Source organism: Vicia villosa, unplaced genomic scaffold (genome assembly GCF_029867415.1).
Source record: "Vicia villosa cultivar HV-30 ecotype Madison, WI unplaced genomic scaffold, Vvil1.0 ctg.001440F_1_1, whole genome shotgun sequence".
NCBI classification, from domain to species: domain Eukaryota; kingdom Viridiplantae; phylum Streptophyta; class Magnoliopsida; order Fabales; family Fabaceae; genus Vicia; species Vicia villosa.
In genome coordinates this window covers 483795-501650 of record NW_026705619.1, presented here as the reverse complement: position 1 = coordinate 501650, position 17856 = coordinate 483795, and the positions used below count along the sequence as shown (strand labels likewise).

Here is a 17856-nt window from a genome sequence, read left to right as displayed (position 1 = left end):
GGGTTAAATAGTATATTTATCCAAGTCTCACATCGGATAGTAGAAAGAAAATAGAATTGGAGTAATAATATAAATAGAGATAGTTAGTTTAAGTTTTATATAAATTAGAATTGGGTGTATTTGAGATTTGGGGAGTTGTGTTCCTAAAGGTGAGGGTAAAAGAGTTTGTTGAGAGGGTTTCTTATTTTTCCGTTAAAAAGAGAGTTTGCAATTTTTTCGCTTAAAATTTAAAATTGAGAAAGGATATATTTATTATATTTCAATTAAATACTAAATTAGAAAGACAAATTGTTTGCAGGAATAGACTATCAATTCTTTAATAAGTCAACCTTCCATGGTTGACTTGTAAACAAAAGTCAACTTTTCAAAAGTGATAATTTAATAAAGAATTTTAAAGAAATTTGCAACATAAGCAACAACAACGCCCACTAGGAATGTACCGCTATATTTTTTATGTCCACTAGCCAGTGTCAATGAGAAATCTTTCTTTGTATCTTATTCTGCTAATTTTTCCATAGCCAGTGTCACACCAATTTTCACCATGGCTAATTTTCCCATAGCCAACATCAAATACAGAACCCATTCCTTCCTAATATCCTGGCTCCCGTAACTAGTAATTAATATGGCATCATAACAGGAATGAGGTCCGAGTTCTGAATCTCTAACGAGGCCGCAATAAACATTACTCTACGGGTTTTAAAATTATCAAAAAATACATTGGATAGATGAATTTGATTTGTTAGAAAATATAAATTAAACACATAAAACTAGTTTCACCACCATTTTGGTCTCTCACGCATCCTAAAATTAAATCTTTAGCTTTCTTAAGCTGTTTAAATGGTCACTTCACTTGATACACGCGATCACCAGTGCATGGAGTAGTTCTGATTGAATATACGTCTCTTGTATATATCCAAAATCTTCCATTTTATGAATAACCTGGAAAATGTAAATATATCATTATCAAATTATTTACCCAGAAAAATGGTAAACAATCGCTAGTTTCCTTTTTAAAGGTTACTCTTGCGGAATCAACTAGAAAATTCCAGACCAAAGTGCTAATTTATGATTTGTTGTAGACTATTGACTAATGTGGACACATTAAGATTAATGAATGATAGAAAAGTGGACAACAAGTGACTTTTAAATGCAATAAACGCGGGATAAAACCCAATTAAATGCAATAAAGACAAACAAAATTAATGTAGAGAAAAAGAAGAACTAGTGAAAAGACTTTAACTGAAATAAATGCAAAGTAAAAGGTGATGAAGTGTAGTAAAAGGAAACAAAATGACATTAATGGAAAGGATGTAAATGATTGCATGAAAAGTAAATTGGTACACAAACATACAATTTGAGATTGCACTCGTTTCTCATTTTCAGTGTATAGATTGAATTTATCATAAAGTGTAAAATTTTGGACCTGTAAGATGATTCTATTCTTCTGCTTAAATAGGCATTTCAAAATAACTGCTTCTGACGGTTGCTTAACCCCTTGACGACACGTGTACAACCATGCATAAGATATTAATTACTCCACGTGTCTCAGAATATAAAACCACCAACAACTGTCACTTTTCTTCCCGCCCTTTCGACTTCGACTACTCTTAGAAGCCAGACTTTTGACACTTGCATCTTCTAAGAGTAAACACGCTGTGACTTGCTTCGACGGAGCCTTATTAGATTTTGCGTCGAACCTTCTTCGTCCAGGATATCTTTTCGTCTCTTCCCACACTTTCTAAAAATATAGAGAAGTCGAAATCTTTGGTAACAAATCCCCCCCCCCCCAAAAGGGCCACTTTCGACTTTAGAGAAAAAGTGGCGTTTTGTCTTTCTTCAGATTTCGACTTCCCTAAATGCCATCATTACGTTTCAGTCTCCAAAGTCATTAATTATGACCTAAAACCCTAGGTAGTGGGCTCTTTAACCACTCTCCCACTTTCTATACCATTTCCCAAGAAAACAGCCAATGAAATGACATTTGTTTCTGAAACGTCTTTCGCTGACATCATCAAATCACCACTCTTTACTATAAAAGCTCTCTATTTTATTCCAAGTCTATTTTCCTTCTTCTTCTTCGTTTCATCTACAACCTTTTAGCAAAACACAGAGTTTTTCAAAATCTATACATTCTCTTCTCAATGGCATCCAACACTAGCGCTTACTTGTGCTAACCCTCTTGCCCTTGTCATTAACCAGGAAGAAGAGGAAAAAGGGATATCAACACTCCCTCCTCTACTCGTAAACGAAACTAACGTTGCAATCTGGAGAAATCAGATGCTTATACCGTTCCAAGTATCTGACAAACGCCTTGCATTTTCTGGTCCGTATCCAGATACCCGTACCCATCCAAAAACGGTTCAAAGCTTCTTTCCTACCTATGCTCCGACTATGCCCTTGGCCTTTGAGAAGAAAAGGAAACTCAACCTGAAGTTCATGGATCCTGCTATGAGGGTTTTCCTCTTGATGCCCCCTCCTGGCAACAAAAACTATATCGCTTGGCTCGACAAGGTTCAAGCCAAAAAACAACAGCGATGGGAAGAACTGGGTATCTTCGATGCAATTCACATTTCCAGGCACGCTCACAAGGTAAAATCCTATATGTTGTTAGCGTCACTCTTCTTTTGGGAAGGTTCGACTAACACGTTCCAATTCCCTTGTGGAATGATGACCCCGACCCGCTTCGACGTGGAAGCTATCACAGGGCTTTCGCCCATGGGAGAAGTTTTTGACCCCACCTTGCCAACTCAAATGGAATTCAATTTCACCAACGCCACCATCACAAGCTACATTCAGAATCACTATGACAAAAGTACTTGTGAAGTGTCAGACGAAGAGCATGTCGCTTTCCTGACTTTTTGGTTGTCTTATTATCTCTTCTGCCCATGTTTCCTTCAAATAGCCAAAGCTTACATTCCCATGGTGGTCCAGATTCATGAAGGTCGAAAGATCTCCTTAGTTAAGTTATTGCTTGCTTACCTTTATTATAATATGGGAGTACCTCCCTCAGAATCAAACGACTCATCGAGACTCCAAAACAACTCTCATTGTCTGGGCCTTATTGGCTTCTGCAACACTGGCTAAACGTCATGTTTGAACATACTTTAGGTTTCACCGTTTCTCCAGCCATCCTTGAAGTTCTTCATGATAGAAGAGTCGAAGGTGTGAAGTTGGCTCTTCAAACTCCACGGTGCGATTCAAACCGTACAAATTTCTTCAAATTTATAAAACTCTTTGTGAACTGCAAAGTCTTTCTTGCGTCTATGGCTCCTTTTTCCAACAGGTGTTTTGGGCCCAATTGGTTTAGAGCCATCTTCCATGGAGACACTCCTACTCTGCATGCTCAACTTAATGGTATTTGGGCTGCATTTCTAACCCCTACGCTTTTGTCACATCGTATTGAAGCAACGGGCAAGTGTTATGGGGTTACTAGTTATCAACCAAACTTGGTCTCCAGACAATTTGGTCTGAGCCATATGTTGCCAAAAAGTTTCTACAGTCGATCCACTAACATATGTTGGTCTGGTCGAAAATTCACAGCTGAGAACCATACGGGTTGCCTCAAATTCCTCTGTAGGCAAAGTTTAGAACTTCCCACCTTTACCTTTCAAAATTCTTATTTTACAACAAAAGAATTTGAAATGTGGTGGACCATTTATTACCAACTTTTCGACACCAACTTATATGAAAGGCTAAATACTGCTTATGACATTTTGGAGGATCAACTCTTCAAAGGTATATTTCCTCTCCTAATCAATATTTATCATATTGTCCTTCCATATTTATTCATGTATATCATTGATTCTCTTTAGATCTCTCTGGTGACGAACCTGTCAACGAAGTCGAAGACCCTATCGTCAAACAGGTATTTGGATACTCACTAACATTACTCATTCTCTTTGCTTTTAATAAATAATGTTCAATTCAGGGGAAAAAGCGTCAAGCAGCTTCGACCAACACTGGACCTCCCCCTAAAAAACAAATTACAAGACGAAAGGTATGTCTTTCTCAACTTGGCTTTTATTTCTTTTCCTTTCTTAGACTTAATGAGAAACTTTGTTCTCAGTTGATTGTGAAAGATGAACCAGAGGAAACCCAACCTCCACAACCTGACGAAAGTGAAATCTTTTCCAATCCTCCAACACCATCAAAGAAGAAAAAGACCATCACTAGAAACACCAAGAAGCCTCCTCCTAAAGGAGCAAAAAAACCAGCAGAAGCAAATGTTGAGGTATAATCATTTTGTTACTGTTTTGTCTTCTTTCGACGAATGCTTGTCTGATACATAAGTTGCTCTTTTAACAGAAGCCCTTGGTAATTATCGATGACTCTCCTCAGAAAGGTGAAACAACCGTCAACAAGACTTCCTCTAACTCTCTTCCAAGTCCACAAAAAATAGATGCTTTTGGGTGTGGTACTAATACCACCAATTCTCCACCTCGACCTACGCCTGCACCAGCTGTTACTCTCACCTCTCCAATGACCCAAAACAATCAAGAATGAACCTTCATGGTTCTGCACAAGTTTCACTAACCATTTCACCGTCCAAAACACAAGCTGATGTCCAGCCAACTCTTGCCGCAGTCGACACATCCCTCAGAACTGGTTTTCAAACTCATCCAATCAATCATCCTGAAGAAAATACCTCCAACAATCCTCTTAGTCAAGAAGAAATTATGAACCTAAAAAAGACCAACCCTTCAGAGGCTCTGTTGCGTCTTCAAAGGCTTAGGGAAACTTCCTTGATTCAAGAAACTGCCATTCAGACTTCTATCCCAGAATCTGAAATCGAAGCGTCGATAGTTTCCCTAATCTGTGACCTTCGCAGTCATATTCATGAACCTGAATTTCTCACTGTTCTAGAGGAATCTGACTCTCTTGATGGCGAGATAAGAAACATGTTAGACCAAATACTCAAAGCGCAACATCCCAATCATGTTGCCCAATACTTCTTCAGATTTGAAGCTTACTTCAACCAAGTTTGGCGAGACTTGATCACACACAAAAATGCTGACTTACAAATGAAGAATAAGGCTCTTGAAATGGACAGAGAGTGGGATTTCAGTGCAGCTTCTGAGAAAAAGGTTAGAGAATTTCAAGATAAGATCCAGAAATTTTCTGAGAAAGAAAAGCCTATTAATGATGAAATCTCTGACTACCAAGCCCTGATTGCGAAGCTTCAAGCCAAAATTCTCGTCCTTGAGGAAAAGAAAATAAATCTGGCTAAATCTGAGGATATTCCTTCGTCTGAAACTGTCAACCAGGAAGCGTTGAAGGGTATCGGCCATGGCGAAAAGGCTTTAAAGCTAAAGAAAGATATTTGCCTTTTGAAACAAGGCTTGGCCCGACTCAACAAGAAACTTGACTTTGAGTCAGATGCCTAAGAAGGATTTAAGAATGAATTTCTAACCCTTTAACTTTGTAATTTGTGGCTTTATTTATAACATTCAACTGTACTATCTGGCTATTGAGCCATTATCAATCATATTTTTATTTTGTTAAGTTTCAATTGTTATTTCCTGAAGTATTGGCTTATATTTTTTTCAAATATTTACCATTTATCCTCAGGATTCGACAATCCTCACTTAACTCTTCGATTTCATATGCATTATTTGTGAAGACTTGCACAATTTTAAATGGTCCTTCCCAATTAGGTGACCATTTTCCTAAGGACTTGTCTTCTTGATCCATAGGTAAAATGACTTTCCAAACATAGTCATCTAAAGCAAACAACTTTGTTTTCACTTTCTTATTATAAGCGTTTGCCACTTTCTCTTTTTGCTTTATCAGTCTTTCCAAAGCTATTAACCTTTCTTCGTCTAAATCAACCAGCTCATCTAACATCAAATTCTAATATTCATCTATAGCCATATCATTTTGTCTTTGAATCCTTGCTGATTGTAAACAAATTTCAACATGCAAAACTGCATCATATCCAAAAGTTAGAAGAAATGGAGTAGTATTTGTTGCCTCTTTTAAGGAAGTTCGACAGGCCCATAAAATTTGGTCAAGTGTCTGATGCCATTTTTTTGGCTTTCTTCCCACATGTTTCTTTATTAAATTTATGATAACTTTATTAGCAGCTTCGACTTGTCCGTTGGCCTGGGCATAGTATGGGTTCGAAGTCAACAACTTAAAACCTGTTTCTTTTGCAAATTCTTTCATTTTTCGACCAGTGAAGACTGATCCTTGATCAGTAGTAATTGTTTCTGGTATCCCATATCTAAAAATTATAGATTTCTGTATGAAATCAATCACACTTTCTTGATTAACACTCACCAATGGGATAGCCTCTATCCATTTCGTAAAATAATCTATCCCAACTAAAATATACCTCTGCTGTTTAGACGAAGCAGGATTTATTTCTCCTATTAAATCTAAAGCCCAACCTCGAAACGGCCAAGGTTTCACTATTGCATGTAATTCACTAGCGGGTACATGTTGAATACCTGAAAACTTCTGGCATTCTTGGCAACCTTTTGCAAATTCAATACAATCTTTTAACATTGATGGCCAGTATAACCCTCGTCGAAACAAAAGCCATTTCATCTTATGGCCTGATTGGTGTGCCCCACAAGCACCACTATGTACTTCTGATACGGCTATAAATGCTTCAGCCTCACTTAAACATTTCATTAATACACCTTCATCTATCTTCTTATATAATTCGTTCCCTAATATGACATAACTCAAAGCTCTATACTTAATTTTCGGATCAGTCGTCCCAATTGGATTGTTTAAGTATTGTACCAATGGTTTTCGCCAATCAGCATCTGACATATTGTCGATGGCAAAAATTTCACCACCTTCCATATAAGTTTCTAAACCTTCGTCTTCACTTTCACGTCCCCCCCCCCCCCAATTTTTGCTATTGACAAAGCAGGGTAATAACGTTAGACTTCTTTATCTTTAACTTCAATTAACTCTCTCAGTCGATCTTTAGAAACTCTATATCCTGAAGCAATTTGTGCTAACTCATTTGGTGCACTGTTTTCATTCCTAGGCACATGAGTTATATGCACCACGTGAAATTTCTCCAACAACTGAATTACTAGAGCATGGTAAATGATTAAATTTTCTTTAATACATTTATACTGCTTTGTAATTTGTCGAATAACAAGCTCGGAGTCACCTTTTATCTGTACTTCAGTAGCCCCTAAGTCTAAAAGAGCCCTCAATCCAGTGATCAAAGCTTCATATTCTACCTCATTATTAGAACAAGCTTCACTGATCTTGTACTTAAACGTCGAAGGTATACCTTGGGGAGATATAATTAAAACCCCAATACCTGAACCATTTCTATGACTGGAACCATCAAAATACAATTGCCACATAGTTTGAGTGACCATATTCACTGATATATCAGTTAATCCACGGTCTCTTATGAAGTCAGCTACTATTTGTCCTTTCATAGCTTTCAAAGGAACATAAGTTAAAGAAAATTCACTTAAAGCTAGCACCCATTTTCCAATTCGGTTATGCAAAATAGGTTTGGACAACATATGCTTAATAATATCATAATGAGATGAAACATACACATCAACAGGCTTCATATATTACTTTAACTTATTACATGAGTAGTACAAACATAAACATAGTTTTTCAATATCAGAATATCCAGTTTCTGCATCCACTAAAATTCGACTCAGATAATAAATAGCTCTTTCGACACCATGAGCATCTTCTTGGGCCAACATGCTCCCTATTGTCGAATCAGATGCAGCTATGTACAATTTCATGTTCTTACTTCTATTTGGGGGTATTAAAATGGGAGGTTTCTGTTAGAACAAGATTTGTTCTGATCAATTATCTTAGTTTTGATGATAACAATAATATGAATTTTGCTTAAGATAATATGGTACTCTAATCCAATGCAATTTCCTTTTCAGGAAATATATAAAGAGTACGCATAATTCAGCGCTCAGAAGCTTTGTCTCAAAGGGTTCAGCATGCAACATCAGAACATGGTCTGGCAAGACATCAGAAGATGGTCGAAGCAGAATCAGAACATGGGTCTATGGAAGCATCAGAAGAACAAGAGAACAGAAGCACTGAAGTTCTGATGGTATCACGCTCAGAAGCACTTCAAGGTCAGAAGATCAGAAGATGCTTTGCACCAAGCTGTTTGACTCTGATGATATTCAAATGTTGTATTCACAAACATCAGATCAGAAGGAAGTACAAGTGGCAAGCTACGCTGACTGACAAAAGGAACGTTAAAAGCTATTCTAGGCTACGTCAGTAGACACAGCGTGAACAAGGCTCGAGGTAGTTGACAAAAGCGTATAACATTAAATGCGATGCTGTACGGAACACGCAAAGCATTAAATGCACTCAACGGTCATCTTCTCCAACGCCTATAAATATGAAGTTCTGATGAGAAGCAAGGTTAACGATTCTGCACCAAATCAACTCAGATTAACTTGCTGAAACTCTGTTCTATTCAAAACTCAGAATCTTCATCTTCATCAAAGCTCACTACATTGCTGTTGTAATATATTAGTGAGATTAAGCTTAAACGTTAAGAGAAATATCACAGTTTGTGATTATAGCTTTTTAAGAAGCAATTGTAATACTCTTAGAATTGGTTACATTAAGTTGTAAGGAACTAGAGTGATCGTGTGGATCAGAATACTCTAGGAAGTCTTAGAGGTTATCTAAGCAGGTTGTAACTAGAGTGATCGTGTGGATCAGTATACTCTAGAAAAGTCTTAGAGGGTATCTAAGCGGTTGTTCCTGGAGTGATCAGTGTGTGATCAGAAGACTCTGGAAGACTTAGTTGCTGACTAAGTGGAGAACCATTGTAATCCGTGCGATTAGTGGATTAAATCCTCAGTTGAGGTAAATCATCTCTGCGGGGGTGGACTGGAGTAGTTTAGTTAACAACGAACCAGGATAAAAATAACTGTGCAATTTATTTTTATCTGTCAAGTTTTTAAAGCTACACTTATTCAAACCCCCCCTTTCTAAGTGTTTTTCTATCCTTCAATTGGCATCAGAGCGCCGGTTCTAAGGTGCAAGCACTTAACCGTGTTTAGAAAAGATTCAGGAAGAGAAAAACGCTTCAGTAAAAGATGGCTGGTGAATCTGAAAAATCTACACCTGCATCTACATCTGGCTCTGCTGAGCAATACAACGGTAACAATGGTTATACTAGACCGCCGGTATTTGATGGTGAAAACTTTGAATACTGGAAAGATAAACTGGAAAGTTACTTTCTTGGTCTAGATGGTGATCTATGGGATCTTCTGATGGATGGTTACAAACATCCAGTAAATGCCAGTGGCGTAAAGCTGACAAGGCAAGAAATGAATGATGATCAGAAGAAGCTTTTCAGGAATCATCATAAATGCAGAACTGTTTTGCTGAATGCTATCTCTCATGCTGAGTATGAGAAGATATCTAACAGGGAAACGGCCTATGACATATATGAGTCCTTGAAAATGACTCATGAAGGAAATGCTCAAGTCAAGGAGACTAAAGCTCTAGCTTTAATCCAGAAGTATGAAGCCTTCAAGATGGAGGATGATGAAGACATTGAAAAGATGTTTTCAAGATTTCAAACTCTTACTGCTGGATTGAGAGTTCTTGACAAGGGATACACCAAGGCTGATCATGTAAAGAAGATCATCAGAAGCTTACCCAGAAGATGGGGTCCTATGGTGACTGCATTCAAGATTGCAAAGAATCTGAATGAAGTTTCTCTGGAAGAGCTTATCAGTGCTTTGAGAAGTCATGAAATAGAGCTGGACGCAAATGAGCCTCAAAAGAAAGGTAAGTCTATTGCATTAAAATCCAATATCAAGAAATGCACTAACGCTTTTCAGGCTAAAGAAGAAGATCCTGAAGAATCAGAATCTGAAGAAGAAGATGAACTGTCTTTGATCTCCAGAAGGCTAAATCAACTCTGGAAGACCAAGCAAAGGAAGTTCAGAGGCTTCAGAAGTTCAAAGAAATTTGAACGTGGAGAATCTTCTGATGACAGAAGATTTGACAAGAAGAAGGTCATGTGCTATGAATGCAATGAGCCTGGACACTTCAAGAATGAATGTCCAAATCTTCAGAAGGAAAATCCCAAGAAGAAGTTTCATAAGAAGAAAGGTCTTATGGCAACCTGGGATGAGTCAGAAGATGATTCAGACTCTGAAGATGAGCAGGCTAACTGTGCGCTGATGGCGACAGAAGATGACGGATCAGAATCTACATCAGAATCAGATTCTGAAGAGGTATTTTCTGAACTTACTAGAGATGAGTTAGTTTCCGGTCTAACTGAACTTCTGGAATTCAAGTCTCAGATGAGTCTCAAATACAAAAAGCTGAAAAAGCTATTTGAATTTGAAACAAAGAAGCTTGAGTTGGAGAATTCTGAATTAAAAGAAAAATTTTTAAAATTATCCAATAATGTTGGATCTCCCTCTGATTCAGAAAAATCCACTCCTAGTCTAAACCATATTCTGAAAGAATATGATTTAAGTTTCAGGAAGTTCTTATCTAGAAGTATTGGCAGAAGTCAGCTAGCTTCTATGATATATGCTGTGTCTGGAAACAAAAGATTCGGCATTGGTTTTGAGGGTGAAACCCCATACAAACTTGAACCTGTTGATGAAATGAAATTCACATACAAGCCATTGTATGATCAGTTCAAGTATGGCCACTCCCATGATATTAGGCACACTTCACATGCTCAAAGTTTTCACATAACACACACCAAAAAGCATGTGACACAACCTAGGAAATATCATGGAACTCACATTAAGAATTATCATGCTGTTCCTCCTATTGCTTACAATGTTAAACCCAAGTTCAATCAGAACTTGAGAAAATCTAACAAGAAAGGACCCAAAAAGATGTGGGTACCTAAGGATAAGATTATTCCTATTGCAGATATCCTTGACTGCAAAAAGGACAAAGCACAACATGTCATGGTACCTGGACTCTGGATGCTCACGACACATGACAGGAAGAAGGTCTATGTTCCAAGACCTGGTGCATAAATCTGGAGGAGTAGTCAAGTTTGGAGGAGATCAGAAGGGCAAGATAATTGGCTCTGGAACTATAAAGTCTGGTAACTCTCCTTCCATTTCTAATGTACTTCTTGTAGAAGGATTAACACATAACCTCTTATCTATCAGTCAATTGAGTGACAATGGTTATGATATAATCTTTAATCAAGAGTCTTGCAAGGCTGTAAATCAGAAGGATGGCTCAATCCTATTTACAGGCAAGAGGAAGAACAACATTTATAAGACAGATCTGCAAGATCTTATGAGTCAGAAGGTGACCTGTCTTATGCCTGTTTCTGAAGAGCAGTGGGTCTGGCACAGAAGATTAGGTCATGCTAGTTTGAGAAAGATTTCTCAGATTAACAAACTGAATCTTGTCAGAGGACTCCCTAATCTGAAATTCAAATCAGATGCTCTTTGTGAAGCATGTCAGAAGGGCAAGTTCTCCAAACCTGCATTCAAGTCCAAGAATGTTGTTTCTACCTCAAGGCCATTAGAACTCTTGCACATTGATCTGTTTGGCCCAGTCAAAACAACATCTGTCAGAGGGAAGAAATATGGATTAGTCATCGTAGATGATTATAGTCGCTGGACATGGGTAAAATTCTTGAAACACAAGGATGAGTCTCATTCAGTGTTCTTTGATTTCTGCATTCAGATTCAATCTGAAAAAGAGTGTAAAATCATAAAGGTCAGAAGTGATCATGGTGGTGAATTTGAGAACAGATCCTTTGAAGAATTTTTCAAAGAAAATGGTATTGCCCATGATTTCTCTTGTCCTAGAACTCCACAGCAAAATGGAGTTGTAGAACGAAAGAATAGGACTCTGCAAGAAATGGCCAGAACCATGATCAATGAAACCAATATGGCTAAGCATTTCTGGGCAGAAGCAATAAACACTGCATGCTATATTCAGAATAGAATCTCTATCAGACCTATTCTAAATAAGACTCCTTATGAATTGTGGAAGAATAGAAAGCCCAACATTTCATATTTCCATCCTTTTGGATGTGTATGCTTTATTCTGAACACTAAAGATCATCTTGGTAAGTTTGATTCCAAAGCTCAAAAATGTTTCCTTCTTGGATATTCTGAACGCTCAAAAGGCTACAGAGTATACAATACTGAAACATTGATTGTAGAAGAATCAATCAATATCAGGTTTGATGATAAGCTTGGTTCTGAAAAACCAAAGCAGTTTGATAATTTTGCAGATTGTGATATTGATATATCAGAAGTTGTTGAGCCAAGAAGCAACGCATCAGAAGCAGAGCTTCTCAGAAGCAAAGAATCTGAAGATCAAGTATCAGCTTCTCTGGAGAATCTAAGCATATCTGAAGAACCATCTGTCAGAAGATCATCCAGACTCATCTCTGGTCATTCAGAAGATGTCATTCTTGGAAAGAAGGATGATCCAATCAGAACAAGAGCATTCCTTAAGAACAATGCAGACTGTCAATTAGGTCTTGTATCTTTGATCGAGCCAACTTCTGTTGATCATGCTCTAGAAGATCCAGACTGGATAATTGCTATGCAAGAAGAACTGAATCAGTTTACAAGGAATGATGTTTGGGATCTTGTTCCTATAACAGATGGATTCAATATAATCGGTACAAAATGGGTCTTCAGAAACAAGCTCAGAATGAGAAGATGAGAAGTTCTTATGTATGAGTATCTTCTGAAATGAAATTTTTTATAAGAAGTTCTGATAGAAATCAATTAGAAATTGTGATTCAGTTATTACTAACGTTTCATTGTCTAAGTTGATTCAGAATCTCTATAAAAGCAAAACAGCTGTAACTGGCTATCCAGATGGTAAACACGTGTTCACTATTCCTGGACAAGCGTGCGTGCAGTTGAGGGGACGTCTACTTAGGTAACTGTGCAAATCACGTCTTTTGTCATTATTATCTCTCCTCACGTCACGTAACATTAAATGCTTTTCATCATTTACTCTCTTTCAGTTTTCTTTTTATATTCTTCAAACGTTTCTTTTCCCTCTCATATTTCTCTCACTTTGCATTCAGTTTCTTTTTCGTTCTCTCTCTTTGCATTCATATCATAAACCGTAGCAGTTTCCAATATCTGCAAATTCATCATGAATCCATCGTCAAGCTCTGGGAATCAAGATAATAATCGGAAACAAAAGAGAAAGGCAACTGCTGAACCAGAAACCAAACCAAAAAGAGTAAGGATCTCCTATGACCCTCTCAAAGTGTATCAACCCCTTGACGGTACCCCTCAATCACCTCCCTCTTCAAAGATCTCCACCACCTCTTCCTCCTCATTCATCCTCTCGGAACCACCTTCTTCACCATCTGATATCTCCTCTCCTTCAACCCATCCATCAGATATTTCTTCATCTCTTTCACACCCTTTTCCCACCAGAACACCTAATCCCTATAGTGTTGTTCTTACCGACTCCAGGTTCACTGTCAACCCTCCAACCCCTACCTCTCAATCTTATCTGGAGCTTTTACATTCTGATGTAAATGGCTGGTTGGAGATTCTAGGTGCTGCTCACCTTAACCATCTGGATGAGTATGCTACGAGCAACCTTTGGAATACCTTTCGTCAGGATTTTCTGGCTAAGGCTACAGACACTCAGAGAAGGATTATGTCTGAAGCTCCTGGTGTTCGTGGTCTTCGGTTGGAAGTTGGTGAAAGCAGCCATCACCATCTCATCAGGAACAGAAGTGTTCTTGAAGGGAAGATACCAGCAGATGAGTTGGAAGAAGAAAATCTCTGTAGAGACATCGTGGTGTGGAGACCATGGTTTCCTGTGCTGACTGGAGATTTTCAGTGGCTGTTCAACTGGTTCAGAATGAACCCTTCTGAAAAAGCACCTCACATGGTCTTTCCAGTAGTGGTTTATCCTGCTGAAGTTGCTGGTCCTACTCCTCCAACAAACCTAGCAGCTATTCTTCAAGCGTTGGAAGATGGAACTTCTGAGCTGCCTGAACCAGAATATGCTAAGGCTACTTCTGAGTCAGACTCAGATGAGGAAATGGAAGATGCACAAGCTGAAGATCTCCCAGAAGATCACCCTGCTGAGATTGCTGTCCCTCTTGGCAGAAATACTGGTGCCTCCTCTTCTGGTGAAACCTCAGCTCTGATGGAGACCTTGGAAACTCTTCATCAGAATCAAGCTATGCTGGCTTCTCGTTTGGACGCGCAAGAAGTAGCCAATGCTGAGTTTCGCTCCTTCATGGCAAGGCAAGCTACAAGCACTGACGGGATTCATGATGTTCTGGCGCGGATTTTGCGTAGGCTAGGATCTTAGTCCTTTGGTCTTTGTAGTTTTTTTTTCTTTCCTTGTTGCATCTGTTTTCCTGCATTCCTCCCTTGTAATCTTTTTTGATTATCAATGAAAACTTTCCTTGATTTACATTCCAGTGATTTTATTTGTCGTTTTATTCATCTGAATCTTTTGAAATATTCTTTTTGATGTTATGACAAAAAGGGGGAGAAGATAAATGATAAATGATTTGATTAAATCTATCAGTTGTTGGGTAAAGTTCCCACACATTTACTAACAAGAACTGCAAGTTCTATATGGTTTAAGTGTTTTGCAGGTATAAAGAAGTGAAGAGAATCTTCAAAGCAAACACAAGAAGCAAAACCATAAGGAGTGTTATTCTGTAAAAAGAATAAACTCATGGAAACTGAAGCAAGCTTAGTGCTGTCAAGCTTCAGAAATCAGAAGCAAGAAAGAAGAATAAATCAGAAGCACTGATAATAGAATTTGATCCATATTTGTCTATTTGATCTGACAAAATTCTATTTGCTCTGATACATTATTTTAGCCTATATGGCTCTGATACATATCATGTGTTCTAATATACATTTTATGTTCTGACTCGTTCATGCTGACTTTTGTCGTTTAGTTTTTGTTCTGTAACATTTCAGGATGTAGAGATGCTCAGATGATGCTCTGGTACATTCAACAATGTTCTGATACAAATCTAGCATGAAGTGATGTTGGTAGAAATTCAAAGCTCTGAAGCTATCCGAGGGAAGCAGAAATCAGAAGCTGTGAAGGTTCTAAAGATCCAGAAAACTCAAGTTCTGAAGCTGTCCTAAATGGAAGCAGAAATCAGAAGCTGTGAATATTCAGAAGATCAAAGAAATTCAAGTTCTGAAGCTGTCCTAGATGGAAGCAGAAATCAGAAGCTGTGAATGTTCAGAAGATCAAAGAAATTCAAGTTCTGAAGCTGTCCTAGATGGAAGCAGAAATCAGAAGCTGTGAGTGTTCTAGGGATCTAAGGAAATTCTAGTTCTGAAGCTGTCCAATGGAAGCAGAAGTCAGAAGCTATGAATTCTCTAAAGACAGAAGCTTATATGATCGTCTCTACCGAAATAATCAGGGAAGTCTTTTATTAAAGTTCTTCGAGTATTTATTTCAGGGGGAGATTATTTATCTCAGGGGGAGATTGTTAATCTCAGGGGGAGACATATTCATATGCTTATGCTATAGCTGTGTAATTTGTCTTTTGCCGTCTGTTCTTTCTGATCGCAAATTCATATCATTTATATATGTTTTTGTCATCATCAAAAAGGGGGAGATTGTTAGAACAAGATTTGTTCTGATCAATTATCTTAGTTTTGATGATAACAATAATATGAATTTTGCTTAAGATAATATGGTACTCTAATCCAATGCAATTTCCTTTTCAGGAAATATATAAAGAGTACGCATAATTCAGCGCTCAGAAGCTTTGTCTCAAAGGGTTCAGCATGCAACATCAGAACATGGTCTGGCAAGACATCAGAAGATGGTCGAAGCAGAATCAGAACATGGGTCTATGGAAGCATCAGAAGAACAAGAGAACAGAAGCACTGAAGTTCTGATGGTATCACGCTCAGAAGCACTTCAAGGTCAGAAGATCAGAAGATGCTTTGCACCAAGCTGTTTGACTCTGATGATATTCAAATGTTGTATTCACAAACATCAGATCAGAAGGAAGTACAAGTGGCAAGCTACGCTGACTGACAAAAGGAACGTTAAAAGCTATTCTAGGCTACGTCAGTAGACACAGCGTGAACAAGGCTCGAGGTAGTTGACAAAAGCGTATAACATTAAATGCGATGCTGTACGGAACACGCAAAGCATTAAATGCACTCAACGGTCATCTTCTCCAACGCCTATAAATATGAAGTTCTGATGAGAAGCAAGGTTAACGATTCTGCACCAAATCAACTCAGATTAACTTGCTGAAACTCTGTTCTATTCAAAACTCAGAATCTTCATCTTCATCAAAGCTCACTACATTGCTGTTGTAATATATTAGTGAGATTAAGCTTAAACGTTAAGAGAAATATCACAGTTTGTGATTATAGCTTTTTAAGAAGCAATTGTAATACTCTTAGAATTGGTTACATTAAGTTGTAAGGAACTAGAGTGATCGTGTGGATCAGAATACTCTAGGAAGTCTTAGAGGTTATCTAAGCAGGTTGTAACTAGAGTGATCGTGTGGATCAGTATACTCTAGAAAAGTCTTAGAGGGTATCTAAGCGGTTGTTCCTGGAGTGATCAGTGTGTGATCAGAAGACTCTGGAAGACTTAGTTGCTGACTAAGTGGAGAACCATTGTAATCCGTGCGATTAGTGGATTAAATCCTCAGTTGAGGTAAATCATCTCTGCGGGGGTGGACTGGAGTAGTTTAGTTAACAACGAACCAGGATAAAAATAACTGTGCAATTTATTTTTATCTGTCAAGTTTTTAAAGCTACACTTATTCAAACCCCCCCTTTCTAAGTGTTTTTCTATCCTTCAGTTTCGTCAAGTATGCCTTGATTTGATCAAACGCCTGTTGATGTTCTTCTTCCCATCTGAATACATCATTATTCTTGAGTTTGAGTAACGACGAAAATAACTTCGTCTTACCACTTAAATTTGAGATAAATCTCCTCAAGAAATTAATCTTCCCCAAAAGTGATTGTAACTGCTTTTTTGTGTCTGGCGCTTTCAACTCCAAAATTGCCTTGGTCTTATTTTGGTTTATTTCAATGCCTTTTTTATGCACCACGAAACCAAGGAAATCCCCTGCATGAACACCAAAAGCACATTTTAAAGGATTCATTTTTAAACCGTACTTCCTCATCCTCTCAAAGGACTGTCGAAGGTGGTTCAAATGTTCATTTTCAGATGATGACTTTATTACAATGTCATCAATATAAACCTGCATAAAATGCTCTATGAAATCATGAAACATTAAATTCATTGCCTTTTGATAAGTGGCTCTAGCATTTTTTAGACCAAAAGGCATTACCACCCATTCATAAGTACCTAAAGCATCTGGACATCTAAATGCTGTTTTAGGTATGTCCTCTTCGGCTATAAAAATTTGATAATATCCTGAATAGCCATCTAACATACTTAAATATTGAAAGCCTGCAGCTGAGTCGACTAACATTTCAGCCACAGGCATGGAATATTCATCTTTGGGAATAGCACGATTCAAGTCTCTGAAATCTATACACACCCGAAGTGTCCCATTTTTCTTAATGACAGGTACAATATTAGCTAACCATTCGACATACCTTGCAGTTAGAATGAACTTGCTTTTTAAAAGTCTTTCAATCTCTACTTTAATTTTCGTCATGACTTGTGGGGCAAATCTTCTTGGAGCTTGTTTCACTGGTTTTTGCCCCAATTTTAATGGCAATTGATGTTCTACCACAGTTCGACTCAAACCAGTCATCTCATTATAGTCCCAAGCAAAACAATCCTTATATTCCTTGAGAAGCTGAGTTAATTTAATCTTCATTTCGACATCCATCTTTGCACTAACATAAGTTGGTCGTCGAATTGACCCTTCACCCAAATCAATCTCCTCAAGAGGGTCTTGAG

The 17856-nt window shown here is 37.9% G+C and overlaps 1 protein-coding gene across 1 annotated transcript; it reads right to left on the bottom strand.

Moving 5' to 3' along the window:
* Positions 1 to 6893: 6893 nt before the first annotated feature.
* Positions 6894 to 7553, bottom strand: LOC131635179 (uncharacterized). Its single transcript, XM_058905779.1, has one exon. The coding sequence runs from the start codon at positions 7551 to 7553 to the stop codon at positions 6894 to 6896; it is 660 nt and encodes a 219-aa protein (XP_058761762.1).
* Between the last annotated feature and the right edge of the window lie 10303 nt (positions 7554 to 17856).